At 37.8% G+C, this 19,219-nt stretch overlaps 1 protein-coding gene across 2 annotated transcripts; it reads right to left on the reverse strand.

Moving 5' to 3' along the window:
• Positions 1-662: 662 nt before the first annotated feature.
• Positions 663-19,172, reverse strand: LOC134798174 (mitotic spindle assembly checkpoint protein MAD1). 2 transcript variants are annotated; one of them, XR_010145161.1, is made up of 15 exons: positions 18,913-19,172; positions 18,684-18,844; positions 18,203-18,391; positions 17,661-17,819; positions 17,035-17,229; positions 15,426-15,608; positions 14,154-14,327; positions 13,360-13,502; positions 5,360-5,523; positions 4,578-4,714; positions 4,068-4,145; positions 3,507-3,613; positions 2,943-2,980; positions 1,629-1,727; positions 1,177-1,194 (listed from the first exon to the last, which is right to left on the reverse strand). XR_010145161.1 is itself a non-coding variant. In XM_063770520.1 (14 exons), the coding sequence occupies exons 1-14, from the start codon at positions 19,052-19,054 to the stop codon at positions 975-977; spliced, it is 2,151 nt and encodes a 716-aa protein (XP_063626590.1). In that variant the 5' UTR covers positions 19,055-19,172; the 3' UTR covers positions 663-974. The 2 variants fall into 2 exon arrangements, 1 of the variants encoding a protein (XP_063626590.1); XM_063770520.1 differs by lacking the exon at positions 2,943-2,980 and having other exon boundaries at positions 663-1,194.
• Positions 19,173-19,219: the final 47 nt, after the last annotated feature.

The raw sequence follows: 19,219 nt of genomic DNA on the forward strand, positions 1-19,219 counted from the left end.
TGAATCATATGCGATTATTTACATGCTTTTTCTTTCATAAGTAATAGTTACTGATTTTTAAAAAAGGGTTTTTCAATCAAAAGACACGTCAAGATCGCGTAGTCTTTTTCTAATGCTAAAAAAAAACTATATGAATGATACACTCCTAGAAGTAACTTTGTGCTAATTATAACTTTACATATGAATGTCTGTATAATGAAATGTTGAATATGGGGAAGAAAAATGGAAGTACAGATATTTATTTGTCATAATAATAATTTCTACTGCTTTAATACACAATTTACAATAATGATACGACAGGTATGTGAAAAACAGCTCGTAATGATATAACGAACAATAGGTTTTTGTTTTAAACTATACTAGCGACCCGCTCCGGCTTCGCACGGGTTAACAAATTATACACAAACCTTCCCCAAGAATCACTCTATCGATGGGTGAAAACCCCATGATTTAGTTTATCGCGAACATACAAAAACACAAACAGACAGACGCGGCGGGGGACTTTGTTTTATAAGGTGTAGGTAGTGATTATAACTCCTATAGCCAGCCATGCATTCAGAAATGGACAACGTTAAGAGTTCACCATTCTATCACGTTTTTTTTTCTATTAGCCGTGTCTAGCCTCTAGCCTATGGAATAATTCATATTTCTGACTTTGAATTAAACAAACCATGTTCGATTCTCGCAAAACTTTCGTAATGTTGCCATGAAACAGCATATGACAAAAACACATTAAATAATTTGTTCTGAAATACTCGTCTTTACAATGCCAATCGGCCGTACCAGATCAAAGCCTATAGGTCTATCATGTGTTGAGCTGGATAGTAAAGTTTTGGGCTGACAACCGTAATGTTACGAGCCCTGTTCATCACTTATCATTAAAATCCGTTTCACATTCACAATGACTTAATACTTACAAATGACCACACCATATCACATCACTCACTGTATCTATAACTAGTTTATCCCTCTTATCAGTCAGAGTCCTCAACATCTTGCTGCATAGTTGTTCTTGTGAACAGTTCTAAAGTCAGAGCGCTAAGGAACATGGGTATGGACCTGTGATGGTGTAGATGTAACTCGACCAGGTCTTCCAATGTTGCGGAATAGTCTGTGTGCACCATCTCGATTCCGTCGTCGCATAGTGTAAATGTTAGATATTCTTCTGCAGATTCTGCGTACATGTTAGATATTCTGAAAAGTAAATTAAAAAAATAGTATATAGTCTGCAGTTATAAACCAGACCAGCAACATGATTCAACTGGTGTCTGGAATAAGTTTGAACAGGTGGAACAGGAATATGGTGCGACAGGTCGCGAGCGTCATGATGGTATCCAATTCACAACAGCCCTCCAGAATCTTGTTAAATTATATAAACTTTTTGTGAAAATCTTAACACACAACACATTATCTTTTATCTAATGACACTCAACACCATTTAGTTAATAAGTTAATTATACACGGTGGCTTAAACATAGCTGCATTCCCGTTGCCAGGAAGGTTTTGGGATTATACTGAGCAACTTTTACTTTTATTATATATGTTATAACTTACACATCTTAGATCTGTGAACGTAATTAACACAGTGGTAAAATTGGTAAAAAGGTTTATCATTTAGTTTTACTTGCCTATAATTCTTATGTCCAGTCCTGTCGACCTTGTAGCCCAGCAACATGTAACACACGTCCCTGTACTCTTGCGCCGATGACATGAACTCTTCTTTCATTCTGAAACATTACATGAACACTACAATTAATACTTGGTTTATACCTACTCATGCAGAAATAACAAAAAAATGCTCTTTTGTTCCCGAAAGAATAGAATACTGACATTAATTTCTGGTTGTATCTTAGGGTGGTATTCCATCTGTCCAATATCTTGGTCCAATGTCTGTGCATCACAGTCAACACACTATCTCACTATGCAAAATGTGAGTGAGACGTAAGAAATTGGATAGGTGGAATACCACCCTTATATCGACAAAAACTGCTTTCGACGTAGTTTTGGCTTTAAAATTCTAAGAGGGGCTGCACTGGTGCGTTGCGTTGCGTCGCGTCGTCGCAAACTCAAACTCAAAGCAAAGCATTTAATTGGGCATGTCAAAAAAAAAATATGCAAAATGTGGCAGCGTCGACGCTAAGACGAAACAACGCGGCGCAAGGCAACGCAACGCACCCGGGGCCGGTGGTTTCGCAGATATAAAGGACAAATAAGAACCAAATTCCTATTGACTTCGTGGGACCCGGTCCCTTCATAGAAGTTGATAGAAGTAAATAATGTAAGAGCTATATAATATTCTAACACGTGGGGCCACACGAAGCCAAATAGAAATGATTAATATTAAATTGTTAATTATATTACATTTAACAATAGAAAGAGTACATACATAATATGCCATTCAATACATTTAATGCAAAATTATGGTATATTCAATGCAACAACAAGCAAGGATTAAATAATATAAAGTAGTTCTAAGTTACATAGTATGTTAGCAGTTAGCGGGAAATTATGTAATTAATAACTGTAGAGTCATTATTCCATAGCTGTATCCGTAAAAGTGCAATGTCTTTACAATATAAAATTACCCGATAAAACTAAAAGATGTCAATATTTTGAAGTCAAATTCTCCTATTGTGGAAACCAGATAAACTTATAATCCCTTTGTTAAGACATGTAAATTAATGTACAATAATCTTTATGCACTTCAGTAGTTTTCATGCTTTCATGCTAGATTTGATGTTATAGGAAATATAGGAGATATCGCAAAATCTATGTTCTCAAGATTAATATCTGTTGTAAATCACAAAGATTCAGGAAAATTACTGTGGCGCATGATCTAAAATAACTAGAGGGCCAAGCTAAATAAAGTAAACATGAACTTAAAATGAAGATGATATAAGTACATATAGACAGCAATTCTACGTTTGTATTTATGCAAGTACCGTTAGTATCCGCCGTCTCAGGCAGATCGGCATCGCTCCTGCCGACGGCGATAAAAAAACAGTATTTATATGTGACTTTTGAGCTTTTATATAGTTAATAAACTACTCAAGCTTTAAAATAACAAGTATTATTAAATTAATTTTCATTCTCTTTATTTGTAGATATCTAACCTCTAGCTAATATTTTGTCTGCGATCAAACGTGAAAGTGCCATTACCATAATAATATTGGACACTCAGTAATAAACTTTCAGTAATTCAAAAGGCGCGAATGTATTTGAATAAAACCACAGAATAAATAATAGTACTACCGTACAGAAAGGACACTTCCTACAAAACCGAAGTTTGACAGCGATTCAGGGACGAATCATGCTATCCCTTTCTAATGTATGGCACTATCCCTTTCGGCTATTTAGGGTCAAATTTCAAGTCACTATCTTATCTGGTCGTGCACGCAAAAGGACGTCAAGTGGTGCCTACCCTAATAATTGCTCGGCGCAATGCTGAGCCGAACGGAGCCGAGTTTACCCGAAGTCAGGAGTGTCTCCCTACTGATAAAACATACCTCTGCAGTTTAATTTGGCTGTTCTCAAGCTGCTGCCTCAACTGTGCCAGCTCCTCAGGGTTGCCACGCGACCCGCCTTCGCGTAGAGCTGCCTTTAACTTCTTTATCTAAACCAAAGACGATTCACGAGTTAGTAATGCAAATCATAACACACTTTCGCTGGATAATAGTCTATCTCACTCTAAGGGTGGAAATATATCTATCAGCATCGAGCCGCATTTTATAAATGTGAAATCACTCGTTAGTATGATGATGCGTACGCATCGGAAAGCTGAAAGCATGCGTACGCATCTTCATACTAACGAGCAATTTCTCATATATAAAATGCGGCTCGATGATGATGATGATGTGATTCCACCCTAACATTAAGAATTTAAGACATCGTTTAACAAGAACAAGCTGATATCTAGCTTTATAGCCTATAGCCTGGTGACGACAGACGGACAGTGGAGTCTTAGTACTAGGGTCCCGTTTTTACCGTTTGGGTACGGAACCCGAAAAACATAATGTATTATATTAGGCACCACTTTACAAATAAACAGTAATTTTATCAAACCGTACCTCTTCATTGGCTGCCTCTAAGTCACCCTGAACTTGTTTATGCGCTATGGCGGCTGGATTATCAGCCAAGTGTATCACCTGAAACAATATACATAATATATATTTTTACTTATACTTTTATTTATATTACATAATATATCTTTGTATTTGTATACGTTCTTTATTCTTTATTCAAACAAACACAATTATAAGTTAACAGCTACCTATGACACTTATACTGTTAATACATAGTCAGTATCATAAACATGTATACACTTTTCGAACTATCTCCAGGATTTTAAATTAAACATACATATTACTAAGTTAAAGGTAAAATCCTACATTGGTAGAGTATAAAAAAAATCCTGATACTACGTTGTAAGGACGGCCACTTGTCTGCGAATATTGCGTTTTGGACTGTAGCTATGAAGTTATTTAGTAATTCTAGTAGTTATATATGTATACACAGAATATCACGCACGTCGGCTCCATTGCACTACCACTGTATGTAGGGGGAGGGTGGCATGTTACCTTAGTGGAGGGCACGTTGAGCCGCTCGAGCTGCGCCTGCAGGTTGTCGCGCTGCGCGCGCAGCTTGCCGGCGTCGCGCCGCGCCGACTCCGCCTCGTCGCGCCACTTGCTCACTTCGGCTCGGAGCCCTTCCACCACTGTAGCAAAATGGTACACATTTAGACCCGGGAATATATAAGATGACATGAAAAGTGAAAAGCAGGAAGTAACTATCATGCGCTGGAAAATGATATCGTGAAGAGACAAACTTGATTGATTGAGAAGTTATAGAGCCTTTTATTGTGTATCCGAGAAGTCTTTCATATTTGGAACATTTATGGATGACGCTGGCGACTGTGACGGAGTGGGAGCAGTGTTGGCCGAAACGTTAATGCAATTGACCATTAACCATTACAATTTGAACCGGTAACGGACGGTTACAGTTTACGGTTCAAATTGTAATGGTTAATAGTCAATGGTAATTAACGTTCGGCCAACACTGGTTGGGAGTGTGGCCGAGTCACTAACGAAATTTAAGAAGAGACAGTAGAATAGAACAAGTAAACGTCACAAGACCAAGGTACACCAAATCGTCACAGTCTTGTATAGTTTTTTTTTTTATATAGCTTGGATGTGGTGACAACGGTCATCTCTTATGCGTTTTAAGGTTATAAATTGTTCGAAGATGACGACTGTCACTGTATCCAAGTCATTTAGAAAATACATACTATAGTGTTGTCCCGTTAAGTATCAGGCACACAAGATCTTATGTTGTGCCAAGGCCACGCTGGAATGTGGCTCACCTGTGGCGTGCGCGGTCTGGTCGTGCATGTTGAGCAGGTCGCGGTAGCCCTGCAGCGCGCGCTCGAGCTGCTCCACGCGCGCGGACAGCAGCGCCGCGCTGCCCGTGCCCGCCTCGCCCGTCAGCGTCACCGTCAGCTCCTTCTCGTAGCAGTCTAGCTGTTGTCTGAACAACAATCATTTCAGGATCTTAGAACACTTTCGTACAAGACACGTAAGACGGTTAACGCGACGTGAGATTGAGCAAATGCGAATAAGGGACACACACACTGTTCGTAGTGCACGCGCGCCTTAAGGGGCCGGTATATGACGTTTTCGATTTAGACCTCACTTTGTAACCATAATTTGTTCAATAAATGTTTAATAATTGCATTAAATTACACGTAAATTTATTCACGAAGAAACCGTGTACCGACTCTTGATGCCATTATATTTTTAATTTGCTGTTATTCTCTACAAATCGACACTAAAAGTATCAAAAAATCAAAATATGGAGTTCCGTTTGAGACAGAAGCAAAACAATTTTGTCTTTGACAGTAATTGAATTATTGTATGATTTTGGAAGCTAGATAATTCAGCTACCAATTTATAATCGATTTATATTTTTACTCACAAAGACAACACAGAAATTCAATCTCAAATGTAAACTTTGGAACAATTTCCATACATTGACGACATCACTCAAAATTATTCTTCAAGTCAGATGCCCGTTGGGGCTACACCGGAGCACACGTGTACTTCTTCAAATGAAAATGACAGCTTGATTTTCTTGCTTTTGACAATTATATTGACATTAAATCATATACGCACACGAGAAAGCATACCAGTAGATAAATTGTATTTCAAAAAATAGGGTACATAAATATCAGCTCGCGTCTCATTTAAATTTGATTTGTTGTTAATTACGGGTCATAATGGTTGAAAACCGCAGTAAACTATCTTAAAACAATACGATTACAGTCGAATTTAAGTATTATGTTCCTTCAAAACTCGCTTAAAATGACATAAGTTTAAAGACTCATCTTTACTGATTGGGATCAATTTTTATTATGCTGGTATTATTTTGCGTCATTTTAAAAACGTATTTGACTTCTGTACGTCAATGAATTTTGATGACAATTGTAATCTTGTATTATATTATAGAACTTTTATCTTAAAATATTGCCTATTAACAGGAAGAGTTATGTAATTCGTATAAGTAATACCTGAAAGTCTTGTACCTAGATCTGTAATACCATGGATTGCGACGAATAAATTAATATGATTATGCCGTTCGTTCCGTCTATACGTATAATGCGTGTACGTACTGTTCTCTGAAAATCTTCAAGAAAATATAACGGCTAGACCAGCACTAAGTACTAGCAAGTTTTTGCGGCTTTGGAGACCGAGATGAAGCTTACAGGCCAATTAGCGCTGTGGCCTCCCATACAACCATTTCCAGTCGCCGTTACGACGCGGTGTTGACACATCTTGTGTCGACACCGTCTGTTTCGGTCACAATTCCAGTCGCAGAGTCGTCGCCGTGTCGACACAGTTACCAGAAATGGGGAAGGGTCGACACATGACACAAAGTGACATAAAGTGTGGTCGCCGTGTGCACACATTGTTTCGGGTTTGCGACTACTTTATGCCAAAATCATTCGTTCATTCGTTCATTTTGTTCCTGTCAAATGGAAACTGTCAGATGGAAAAATACTTAAATAAAAATAAGTGACATTAATACGCCATCTCTAAAACGGATTACAAGACGTAATTATATATTGTTTGCTTTTATATTACAATATGACTTAAATTATTATGGGGAATTAAACTGCTCGAGTGATTTAATAAACTAAGTGTAATATAATCAACGCGCCACCACATTGTTTTAGTTTAGCCGGAAATGAAATTGTTTACTTCTCAGTGCCTGTGTTCATAACTATATTATTTGAAGCATTTTTAGTACTTCGATGCGTATACTATACTTAAATAACAGAAATAACGCTTTACATACTACGAAACTTGTTAATTATGATGTATGAATATGGTTTAAGGCTGAGAAATATTGCAGTCACAAAGTAGTTGCAATGTTTCGACTTTGTGTCGACTCTGTGTTGACACATGACACGCGCTGTCAAAAGTAATAACAAAGTTACTGGTATGTTACTGGATTTGCAAAATGGCTCCTTGTTTTGATTTGTTTCAGATATTCTCAAAGTGTAAAAATGCCGTGGTCAGAGATGGGCATTAATCGATTAACTGTTTATTCGACTAATTAATGGAATAAAAAAAGTTAATTCTCAAATTTTAATCGCGATTAGTTTAGTCGACCTAACATAGATTGAAATTGAATTAATCTGAATATTAATCGAATAAATTATCGATTAAATCTCGATTGAAAGTTGACAGGGGGCCATTTTTGTACGTAAAAATAATAGAAATGTCTTGCATGCAGATGGTAGCAAAACACTTTGTCATAAAAGTCGAGATGGGTGTCGATATATAGGTTTTAGGGAGTGCCGATTTCGAAAATAATGACCATTTTGGAATCCGAAACGGCGGCCATGCACTGTGTCATAAAAGTCGTCATGGATGTCGTTTTATACGTTTTAGGGGGCCCCAATTTTGAAAATGATGACCATTTTGGAATCCAAAATGGCGGCCATGCAGTATGCCATAAAAGTCGTCATGGGTGTCGTTTTATAGGTTTTAGGGGGCGCAGATTTCGAAAATGATAACCATTTTGGATTCCAAGATGGCGGCCATGCACTATGTCATAAAAGTCGTCATGGATGTCGTTTTATAGGTTTTAGGGGGCCCCGCTTTCGAAAATGATGACCATTTTGGAATCCAAAATGGCGGCCATGCACTATGTCATAAAAGTCGTCATGGGTGTCGTTTTATAGGTTTTGGGGGGCGCAGATTTAGAAAATGATAACCAATTTGGATTCCAAAATGGCGGCAATGCACTATGTCATAAAAGTCGTCATGGATATCGTTTTATAGGTTTTAGGGGGCGCAGATTTCGAAAATGATGACTATTTTGGATTCCAAGATGGCGGCCATGCACTATGTCATAAAAGTCGTCATGGATGTCGTTTTATAGGTTTTAGGGGGCGCAGATTTCGAAAATGATGACTATTTTGGATTCCACTTTTATGACAAAATACGTAGCCGCCATCTTGGATTATAAAATGATCATCGTTTTCGAATTCTGCACTCCCTAAAACCTATAAATCGACATCCGTGACGACGCAAGTTATCTTTATTTTCAGATCTAACAAATTGCTACAGAATACAAAGGACAAAAAAGAAGTGAGGAGGTAATGAAACAAGCAAAAATACAGATGATTCCTCGACGCAATTGGGTGATTCTTAAATTGTGTCCAGATTTTTTTTGTCATAAAAGTTTATATTTTTCACATATTACTCTCACAAGTTCCGTGACATTTCGACCTTGTAATTTTTTAAGTAAATGTTTTTGTTTATCTATGAGGATCTCACTAGAATAGTATAATCAAGGTATGTTTATATTTAAAGAATGAAATAGTAACGCAAAAAAAAAATATATTTGTCTCTTATATTCCTGCTGAAGACTTTTATTTTACCTTTTCCTTCTACACAAGTTTGGCCAAGTAATAAGAATTTAGGGCTCTCAATTTTATTTTGACTTCTACAACAGTAAAGCTACGAGGCCATGTTTGGTATCGTTTTCGTATAAATTCGCAGTACCAAATTTAGTTAAGGTATCACATTGACACCATTCCGAAGTAAAAACATATAAACTTATTAAAATACTTTCTTTTAAACTCCTCTTCACGCTTAAACTGCTGAACAGTTTTAATTTAAATTTGGTACACATATATTTTGAGTCCCGAGACAGGATATAATAAGTTATCTCAAAAATCATCCTTTAAAGGTGAAAAAATGAGGTGTAGGGGGGTATTCAGAATTGACTTCTTGAAGTTAATACTGTTTAAGTTTAGGTTTGAAGTCATGTTTTTTCATCATTTTTAATTAAATCAAAGATGTAGACCATCCCAAATTTCATATAAATCGGTTCAGCGGTTATTGATTTCCCGTACAAATTTCCACGCCACTTTTCACACCTTCAAAAGATGATTTTGGTTATAAGATCTATCCTATGTCCTGTTCCGGGACGCAAACTATTTCTAAGGGTTCCGTACATTAAGTCCGACTCGCGCTTGACTGCACATTTCTAATAGGTTTTCCTGTCATCTATAGGTAAAGAACTATTTTGTGTATTCAGACGGACATACATACAGACGCACGAGTGATCCTATAAGGGTTCCGTTTTTTCCTTTTGAGGTACGGAACCCTAAAAAGATTTATTTTTATTTTGTGGAATGGTGTCAATGTGATATCTTAAATGGATTCAGCACCCCAGATTTATACGAAAACGATACCAAACACGGCCTAGCACCTTCACTGATATAGATATATCAAGATAAAATTGAGAGCCCTAAATAAACTTTCAAGAGCGGATATCTCAAAAACTATTCAACATATCGAAAAAATTGACTGAATAAACTTGTAACAAATTAAATTAACTTTCATTTTGTATAAGTGGCCATGTCGCTGAGATGCATAGTTTCCGAGATATAATCGAAAAACGGGAAAATGGGACCTTCAAAGCCCCCTCTCTCCCCCCCGCTCAAGGGCTACGGCCGGGGACTTTTGATATGTTCACCTCCTAACTTGTCAAACCGAGTTACGGAGTCAAAAATTGTGTTCCGAGCATTTCCCTCTACAACTTTTGGAGCATTCGTTGCCTGACCTAAGTAGCTTATTGAATTTCTTTAAAAACTTTTCTGTAAAAGGTTGACGGGTGTTGGGTGTTTATATGGTTTCGGTCGATTATTATCATTTGCATTGCCCATGATGACTTACTAGAATTACGAGCACACGAGACACTAATAGTAGTTTGACAAACCTTGGTTTTCAAGAGGTATTTTATATTGACATTTGCTGTCACAAATTTGCTGTCAGATTTAGTCGCAAACCGCACGCAAAGTGCACACAAATGTGTCGACACCTTGTTACGGAAAAGTGTAGACACGGCGACGACACTTTGTTTCGAAACAATTCTAGACACATTGTGTGGACTCTGTTACGACACATCTGACATTTAGTTACCACTTTGTGATTCTGCGACTGGAATGGTTATATGGGCTGGTATTGGTTTTCAAGAGGTATTTTATATTGACATTTGCTGTCACAAATTTGCTGTCAGATTTAGTCGCAAACCGCACGCAAAGTGCACACAAATGTGTCGACACCTTGTTACGGAAAAGTGTAGACACGGCGACGACACTTTGTTTCGAAACAATTCTAGACACATTGTGTGGACTCTGTTACGACACATCTGACATTTAGTTACCACTTTGTGATTCTGCGACTGGAATGGTTATATGGGCTGGTTATTGTTATGTATATCTATGTATCGAATGTTTTATAAATTTACTATAAAAAGCAATGTTCTATTTCGATTAGGTCTACATTTTGTGCATATTGCATATCTGAAGTATTTTCGTACTAAACTTGAAACTTTCGTTGAAACTAAATAAAATAATTATTCCAAATGTACAGTCACCTGCAATTTATGTTAATTATGTTACACAACGAAGGCCGCAAAAATATCTGACACGATCTTATTTGTAGAACCATAAGATGTCACATATTTTTGCGGCCTTCGAAGAGTAGGTACCGTCATTACTCATTATCACCAACTTTGCCCGCTTTTTTTTTTTAAACACGAATTTCTCAAAAAAAATCACATCATATGACTTTTTTTGCTCAGCACGTCCATTGTGATCAAACGCATCAGTTTATGTGAAGAAAAATTTTTTTATCGTGTTTTTTTTGCGTTTTAGAGGGCGGGCAAATAAAAAAAAATCAAAATATCCGGGGTTTTCGCCAACATTGCCCACGTCAATTTGGTATTCAAATACAGCTCGTATGATGATGATGTCTAAGGATCACTTAAAGGTTTTGGGCAATCCTACCATTCCCTGTTAATAACTTAGCGATAAGTGTAAATACTTTTAAATAAATTTGCTGGGCAATGTTGCCTACCCGTTATTGCCCATTTCCAAATAAGGCTCGTCTAAGCATTTTACAAAGGCTAGGGTTGTCACTTTTGAGAAAATCTGTTACAATAGTTTAATGGCCAAAAATATGATTTTTGTTGTGTTTTCATTCGTTAACGGGATAAAACATCTAAATAAAGGATAATAAGACAAATTAAATACAGTATATATTTATAAACTTATTTTAGTGTACAAACATAACCTTCTTTTACTTGCGAAGTTGGGTAAATTAGATGAAAGTGACAACCCTAATCCGTTTTTGGTGGTGGGCAATGTTGGTATGGATGCCAAATTACCGGATTACTTTGCCCACCGCTAAAACTTTTGTGTATTTAGGCCTTTTTAGTTTAAATCTCAATAGACATAATCTATGCTTCATGTGTTATAACTGAAACCCGGAAATATTTGTCAAAGGGTTCTCAATTTTTTCCACTTGCATTCATTATTTATCAATTTTTTGCCCGCCGAAATATACCCTATATTAGACAACACGCTCAAAATTCCCAGGTCAAGTTATGCACAAGTTTGGCATATACTTTGTCAGAAATATAACCTATTTTCTACTAAAAACAGCAGGGTGGCCATAACTATTATCAATTTTTCTACATTAACGAATTTGTTTAAAATTGTCGTTTTGGGCAAAGTTTCCCTGGAGGCAAAGTTGGCGCTAATGACGTAACATATTATTGCAGGTGACTGTACATAAATGTTTCGGTGATTTTGAGATTATCTTCCAGGTTAGTTTACTAACAATCAAGTTATGCAGATACCGATTTCGTGAACGTATAAGTAGTAAGGTACCGCTATTATTTAGCGATACCGATTATTTTTGAAGGTAAAACTATACCGGTTGAAATATAAAGATATTAAAATTACAGCAGGGACAAGCATTTTTTATAGGTGTACCTAAACCATCATTGGCCGAGCGTTAGCAAAGGTCTCCGTTTCAGCTTGGGCAAAAATGCTTTTGTATGTTCTCCTTTGCAGATCACATTTCTCAACTGATTCTCGTGAAAATTTGTAAGCAGGTTCGATAGAACTATTCTGTTTCGCTTTATCCGCCAAAATGGAATTGCCACCCTGCTGAAACTTTATTTAAATTCCTATTGAATGGATTTTGCACCTTATGAAAAACCGAATCGAGTAGTAAATAACATTTTACATCTGACTTAATGACATCTTGTTTTATTCGCTTTAATTGTACAAAACGCGTATCTCGACAAAGCAATATTAGGTAGTAAAACAGTCAACAATCAAATGAATTAAATAGGTATGTCACGTGTGACATGAACAGACAAGGAAAGCAAGATTAAATCACTGGATTAAATGCATTGTTTCTCTTTCAGCTTTAAATGGAACGCTTTTACCCTCAAAGGAGGCTAGTGGTCAATACTAAACTAAAAGTCCAATCTTAAAAAAACATGATGGGTCACTGACCTGTCCCAGTAAAGTGAGGTAGTGTGCGTGAAGTGCGCTTGTGTGTGAAATGGGGTAAATTGACAGAATCTGATATTTTACCCACCGCTACCGTCGCCTTAACGAACCTTTCGCAAGCAGAAGTGTTCGGCAAATATGACTCAGCAGGCGTATTATGAATGGCTTTATCCACGTGATAAAATAAGTGTCACTTTTTAATACCAAGCCATCGAAAGAGACGGATACTGTCATTTAACAATACAACAACAATTGAAGTAAACAAATACGACCATCATATCTGTACCGATCTGGCAGATGCGCCGCTCGCGCAATATTTGCGAACCACTTGTGCAAATCGCTCTTTTTGCTAGCGACGCATTCGCCACATATGGACTGGACGCACTTTGACATTAAAAACGGATATTAAGTGATTAAGTAAAAATGAAATAAAATAAAAATCTTAACATTGAAGGTAGTGGTAAAGTGGGGGTAATTACCTATAACTGTCCCTTTCTCTGGTGACGAGCAGCAGCCGTTTCTGCAGCCTGTGGATGAGGCTTTCTTGCGTCTTGCGGACGGTCATTAGATCGTTCAGCTTCGTCGTCGCCTTATCTCTCTCGTACTTCAGAGTTGCTACATCCTGTTGTATGATAAAATTGATAAAAGTCTGATATTAAGTATCAAGATTGACAAAATAGGTATTATATTACGTTAAATTTAACATAAGGGCCGGTTTACACATTTATTTGTGTTAAGTGAGAGTTCATACAATTGCTACTTGTGTTTAGTAGCAAATGTATGTACTCGCACTTAACACTAATCAATGTAAAAACGGGGCGTAAGGAAAAATGTGAGTAATTCTTACCCAGTTACGAAGGAAGATTATTGGAATAATGCAAGCAATTCAAATTTAAAATGATAAAAAGTAAATAGTCTGCTGTCTGTAAAACTAGTGCCTAAGTCAATTCTTGGGATTAGTTGTCAAGCGGACCCCAGGCTCCCATTAGCCGTGGCAAAGATAACGTGAGGAAGAAGCAAGGCTCGGAACCGGTTTTTTCTTCATACAAAAAATACTACGTTACGTTACGTTATTATTACGTTATTTTTCGTTCTTTGGTTTATTATTTAATTTTTGATGGGTCAATCTAATAATACGAAGTGGTTGCCTAAATACATGATTCGTCAGTCCTACGGAAAGAGCATAAAAGTATTAAATATATTGGGCTATTTTGGTATTTAAAAAAAAATGGTTCCGAGCCCTGGGCAGAAGTAAATAGTGTGGTGCTCATACCTCAGTGACCTGCGCCAGCTGCGACTGCGCCTGCGACTGGCCGGCCACGGCGGACAGCTGGCCGGCCAGCGCCGCGTCCAGCGCCGAGCGCAGCGCGCGCGCCGACTCCGCGCCGTGCGCGCGCCCCGCCGCGCGCCACTCCGCCAGGGACGCTTCGACTGACGCTAGCTTCACCTGCCATCAACAACAATTGTATTTTTCTCAAAAATGGACGGCAAAGTCGACTTTGCCGTTTAAAAAATAGGTTGCGAAGCGCGTAGTTTATGGTCAGTCAAAAATTAAAAAGTTAAAAACATTGCAGTCTCGATTTTGGGACTGCAATGTTGCATACAAATTCCATTATTTGTCGAGTTCCAAACTTTTTAAAAGTTGAAATGGCCATATCAAATGAAGGCACAGGCCCATTAAACAGCCAAACAGATGATTAGTACCGCGATTATTTAGCTGTCTCAAATAGGTTGGCGTATTTTCGGCAGAAAAATACACTTCTATTTTTTTATTAAAAAAATAAAAAGGCGGCAAAGCTAATTTTTTCAATTGTTTCTACTTTTTTCTGTGAAAATATATACGTATAAAGTTGCTTTTGTAAAATATTTCTATGATATTTATATTTCTTGCACCATTTTTGAGAAAAGCACTATATATGACTCGGCTGGAAGGCTACTTGCTGGCTTCGGATTCAATTAAACGGACTCCCAAGGTCGTCCGTTTAAAACGAATCCTCAGCCTGCAAGTAGCTACTTCCGAGCCTCGACAATAATGTACTATTATACAATCGTGATATACTAGAGAGCTTTTCCGTCGACCCACTTGCTGAGTAGCCTAAGTAGGTATGAGATTGAAAAACTTGATTATATCAGTATATATATACAATACTTTTTCTACGAGTCAACTAAAATTATAGTTTTTTTACTATAAAACCTAAATAATTAAACAAAATTAGGTAAGTATCTCAGTAGATAAAAAGATGGTATAAAAGACATTAACGCACTATTAAATAGTAGCGCGCTAATGTTTTTTTCCTCTTGACCGCGGAGACACGTGATTGGTCGAATTCATTACAGTTGAGAGTTGACTAAAGCATTTCAAAAAAAGTCATTATAGTTGAGTTGGGAACCCAAAGTGAAAAGTATGCGATTACAGTTTGGTAAATTAAGTCTTAATTCAACCATTAAAGTTTATGAGTAGAAAAAAAGTTAAATGTACAAACTTCAATGCAAATGGCCCTGCATTAATAGTTGGCAAAACCAAGCTTATTCAAACAAGACAAACCTTAGCCTCATGGAGCTCCTGCTGAGCTGGCTGCAGAGCCTCAACTCTGCTGGTCAGCTGATGCACCTGCTCTTCAAGCAGCATCTTGTTACCGATGGTATCGCGCAGGGAGCGTTCCGCCGCGCGCAGCCGAGCAACTTCTTTTTCTAATTCAGCCATGTTGCTTAGCCGTTTTTGCGCCGTCTGAAAAGTAGCTGAGGTTAGAAATAGCCAATCGAATTTTTATTCTAGATGAGACTTACTAGACAGTGAAACATAGACTGTGTTAGAATGAGATGACTGTAACTGTGTCATTCAAGACAAATGTAACTTTTTTAATATATTTGCAGATCTAAATAAACATGTGTGAAATTACATGGAAAAAATTTACACGACAAACACCTACAGGAGCCGAAGAAAAACCTAATATGCGGACCAATATAAGCATATTTATAGAGTGATGTTATTGTAAGTTACTTTACATGTGTTTAAACATAATAAATGAAATTCTATTCTATTTCAAACTAAGCAATTATTAAAATTCAATTTTACAGCTAGGTATACAAGATCCTACAAATATTAGTGTCAAAAATTACTCTTAAGCCCCGTCTCCATATCGCGCGGCAAGCTACGCGGCAGCCGCGCGCAATGGATACCGGGCTGGCTCGCGAGCCAATGATCGAGTTGGCTCGCGAGCCAGGGCCGCGCGACGAACCATTCATTGTCGGTTTTTCGACGCGCGGCAAAGGAATGTTCGCGCGCAGTTGGGACGGGTGTGTATATATTTCAGTTGGCTCGCGCGGCAGCATACATGGATAATGAAAAGTGTCGTACTTTAACCCTTAAATGCATGATTTTTTCGTTTTGTCCGAAATTTATATATGTATCACATAATGTTTGTAGATTCTAGGAAAAATAGTAAAAAAAATATAACTTCGATTTTCACTGCGAAATGAGTGTTAGAAGTTGAATTGGCTAAATCATATGTATGTAAATATGTAATTTTCAGTAATATATATATTTTTTTTTTTACTACCATTAGAAAGGTACACTATTTGTGATATACCTATGATAAAGTTTTTAAATATAGAATAATTACATACCCCGAAAAAACCGTTCCAAATCACATACTAAAAATTATCAACTAGTGGATTTTTCCAAGTTTGCCGACTTTTCGTCTTAAAACGAATGTAATTTTTATAAATCACAAATATTGCATAAATTTAACCCTTAAATCAGTACCCTATTACTTGACGTTTGGCATAAAGGTGCGTTCAAGAACGTAAGGCTTTTTATTTTAAAACTGTGAGCTGTCTAATGGTTTGTAGACATTTGGCAACACTATGCATTTAAGGGTTAATTAAATTATACGGCACTAAACAGTTTCTATTGAACAGTAAATGTAGTGATTATCGCAACAGATCATTTTTCTATTTGGCTATACTTCGTTCCGAATAATTAATTTTTGTAATATAATGTGGTCGATCGTCGGATCGCCTGCCGCGCGCGGCCGCCGCGCATAAGTTCAAGATGGTGCCGAAATTGGCTCGAGAGCCAAAATACAGGTCTGCCGCGGTCGAACATTGCTCGCGCGGCCGCCGCGCGATATCGAGACGGGCCTTAAAAATACCTTAGCCTGTTGTTGCCAGTCCTTATAAGAGTCTTTCTCATACTGCAGTTCTTTCAGTTTGCTATTGGCCTGTTGCAACTCAAATGTCTGCTTCTCCAACTGGGTCCGGAGATTGGTGCACTGCTCTGCCCGGCTGGTCTGTTTGGCTAGCTCTTTCTTTAACATTTCTACTTCAGCCTGGGCACCTTCTAAGGCCTGTGAAAATAGTACAATGTAGTTATTGATCACTGATCGTAAACTGATCACTGACATTTGTTAATAATTTATAATTATTAGGAGAACCAAAGTTGTCGACATAGCTCAGAGAATTGCCAGACTTAAGTGGCAGTGGGCAGGCCACATTGCTCGAAGAACCAATGGCCAATGGGGCAGAAAGGTTCTCGAATGGTGTACCGGATGATGCAGCATGGAAAGGCCCCAGACTAGATGGACCAACAATCTGGTTAAAGTCGCAGTAAACCGTTGGCTGAGGGCAGCAAATGACCGTTCACTGTGGCGATCCTTGGGGAAGGCCTATGTCCAGCAGTGGACGTCTTTCGGCTGAGATGATGAACAATTATTTAACAGCAAAATTACTGAGAGTAAGGAGTGTAGCGCATTTACAAATAATGCCATTAGAGTTTTACCTGCAACAGTTCGTCCATGTCTTTTTTCATTTCCGAGACCTGGTCCTTGTTGCTCACATTGGCTTCCAGCAGCTTGTCTTTCAACTCCGCTATGTACCTCTGGAGCTCTCCTTTCTCTAATTCCCATTTAGCTTTGCTCTCCTTGTGTTCTTTTACTGTCTGAAAGTGAACAAACCAAAATATGTTTGACCTCAGAAAACTTTGGTATGTGATCAGCAGGAATATTATGAAACTTCCAATTTTTTTACAGGTTATTTGAGTTTTATATTAAAAACGAAGTCTTTGCCAAATTAAAAATAAATTATAAGACCTTAACACATTCACTGCCAGCAACCTGCTTGGCGGGTTCTCGGTTTGTAGGCGCTCTTTGCTACATACAGGTTTTCCCCTATTAATGGCTATGCTTGAAGAATGTAGCTCATGCTGGCACTGAATGTGTTAATAAGAGAGGGTATTTGGCACTCTTTTATTAACACCCTATAATTTTATATTATGGAATTGTTTTGAAAGTTAATATAATATGGCTCATAAAAAATACTCACTTCACACAGCTCATCCTTTAACTCCTGCTCCCGTCTTCTGATAGTGTTTAGGCGGTCCTCCATGTCGGACAAAGCCCTTTCATCCCTTTTATGTTGTTCCATCAGAGAGGCCTTCTCCTCTTCAAATAGGATCTGCATCTCTTTCCGAATGGTATGCTGATGGTTCACTCGAGCTTCCAGCTTTGTTATCTGTAAATTAGTGGGACTAAGTATGAGATGATACGAAACGAACGCAAGTGAATGATGAGATGACGGGCGAGCGAGAGGTATGGGTTTATGGAAGAAAAAGACATGCTGTGCCAACCCCAAATGAATGGGATAAGGGCAAGCAAATGATGAGTGGGACTAAGTATATGTACACATGCAATTATATAGAAATGCTACAATAGTATATGTGATTGCCGCTACATACAAATGCTAACAATGTGATTATTAGAAGTTGCAACTGTAAACATGTAGTAGAACCCAATTGAATAAGTACCTGAGCCTTGGCTGCTATCAAGTCTATCTTCATCCTCTTAGCTTCCCATGGTGATGGAGGAACTGACGTAGAGCTGTCGGTACGCTGACGCTTATCGGGTGTAGCTTCTGCAACGCTCATACTGGACTTCCTTTTACCCATCGACAATAGGTTAGACAAGCCTGTAAACAAAACATAATTTAACTAAATCCTTTACAAATAAACAACCTATGCATTTAACCAAAAATACCTTCTTTAATAGATTGATTACTATCCGTGAAGTTCATTTTTGTAGACGCCGACAACTTCTCTTTTGGAGGATCGGTGTTTATCACACGCCTGAATGGCTCCAACACATCTTGGTAAAGAGACATATCGCCTTCTTTAGCCATTGTAGCTAATTATATGATAAATCTAACGAAGAGAATTTGTTAGAACATCATTAAGATTATTAAGCACAAAATAAAATCACGATACGCTACTCCGCGCCGAGCCAATTTTTCCTTATTTTTTTCAACGCACAGGGTACTCTGTGCCACAGACTACAAAATACAACA

This window comes from Cydia splendana, chromosome 16 (genome assembly GCF_910591565.1).
Source record: "Cydia splendana chromosome 16, ilCydSple1.2, whole genome shotgun sequence".
In the NCBI taxonomy this organism is placed as follows: Eukaryota; Metazoa; Arthropoda; class Insecta; order Lepidoptera; family Tortricidae; genus Cydia; species Cydia splendana.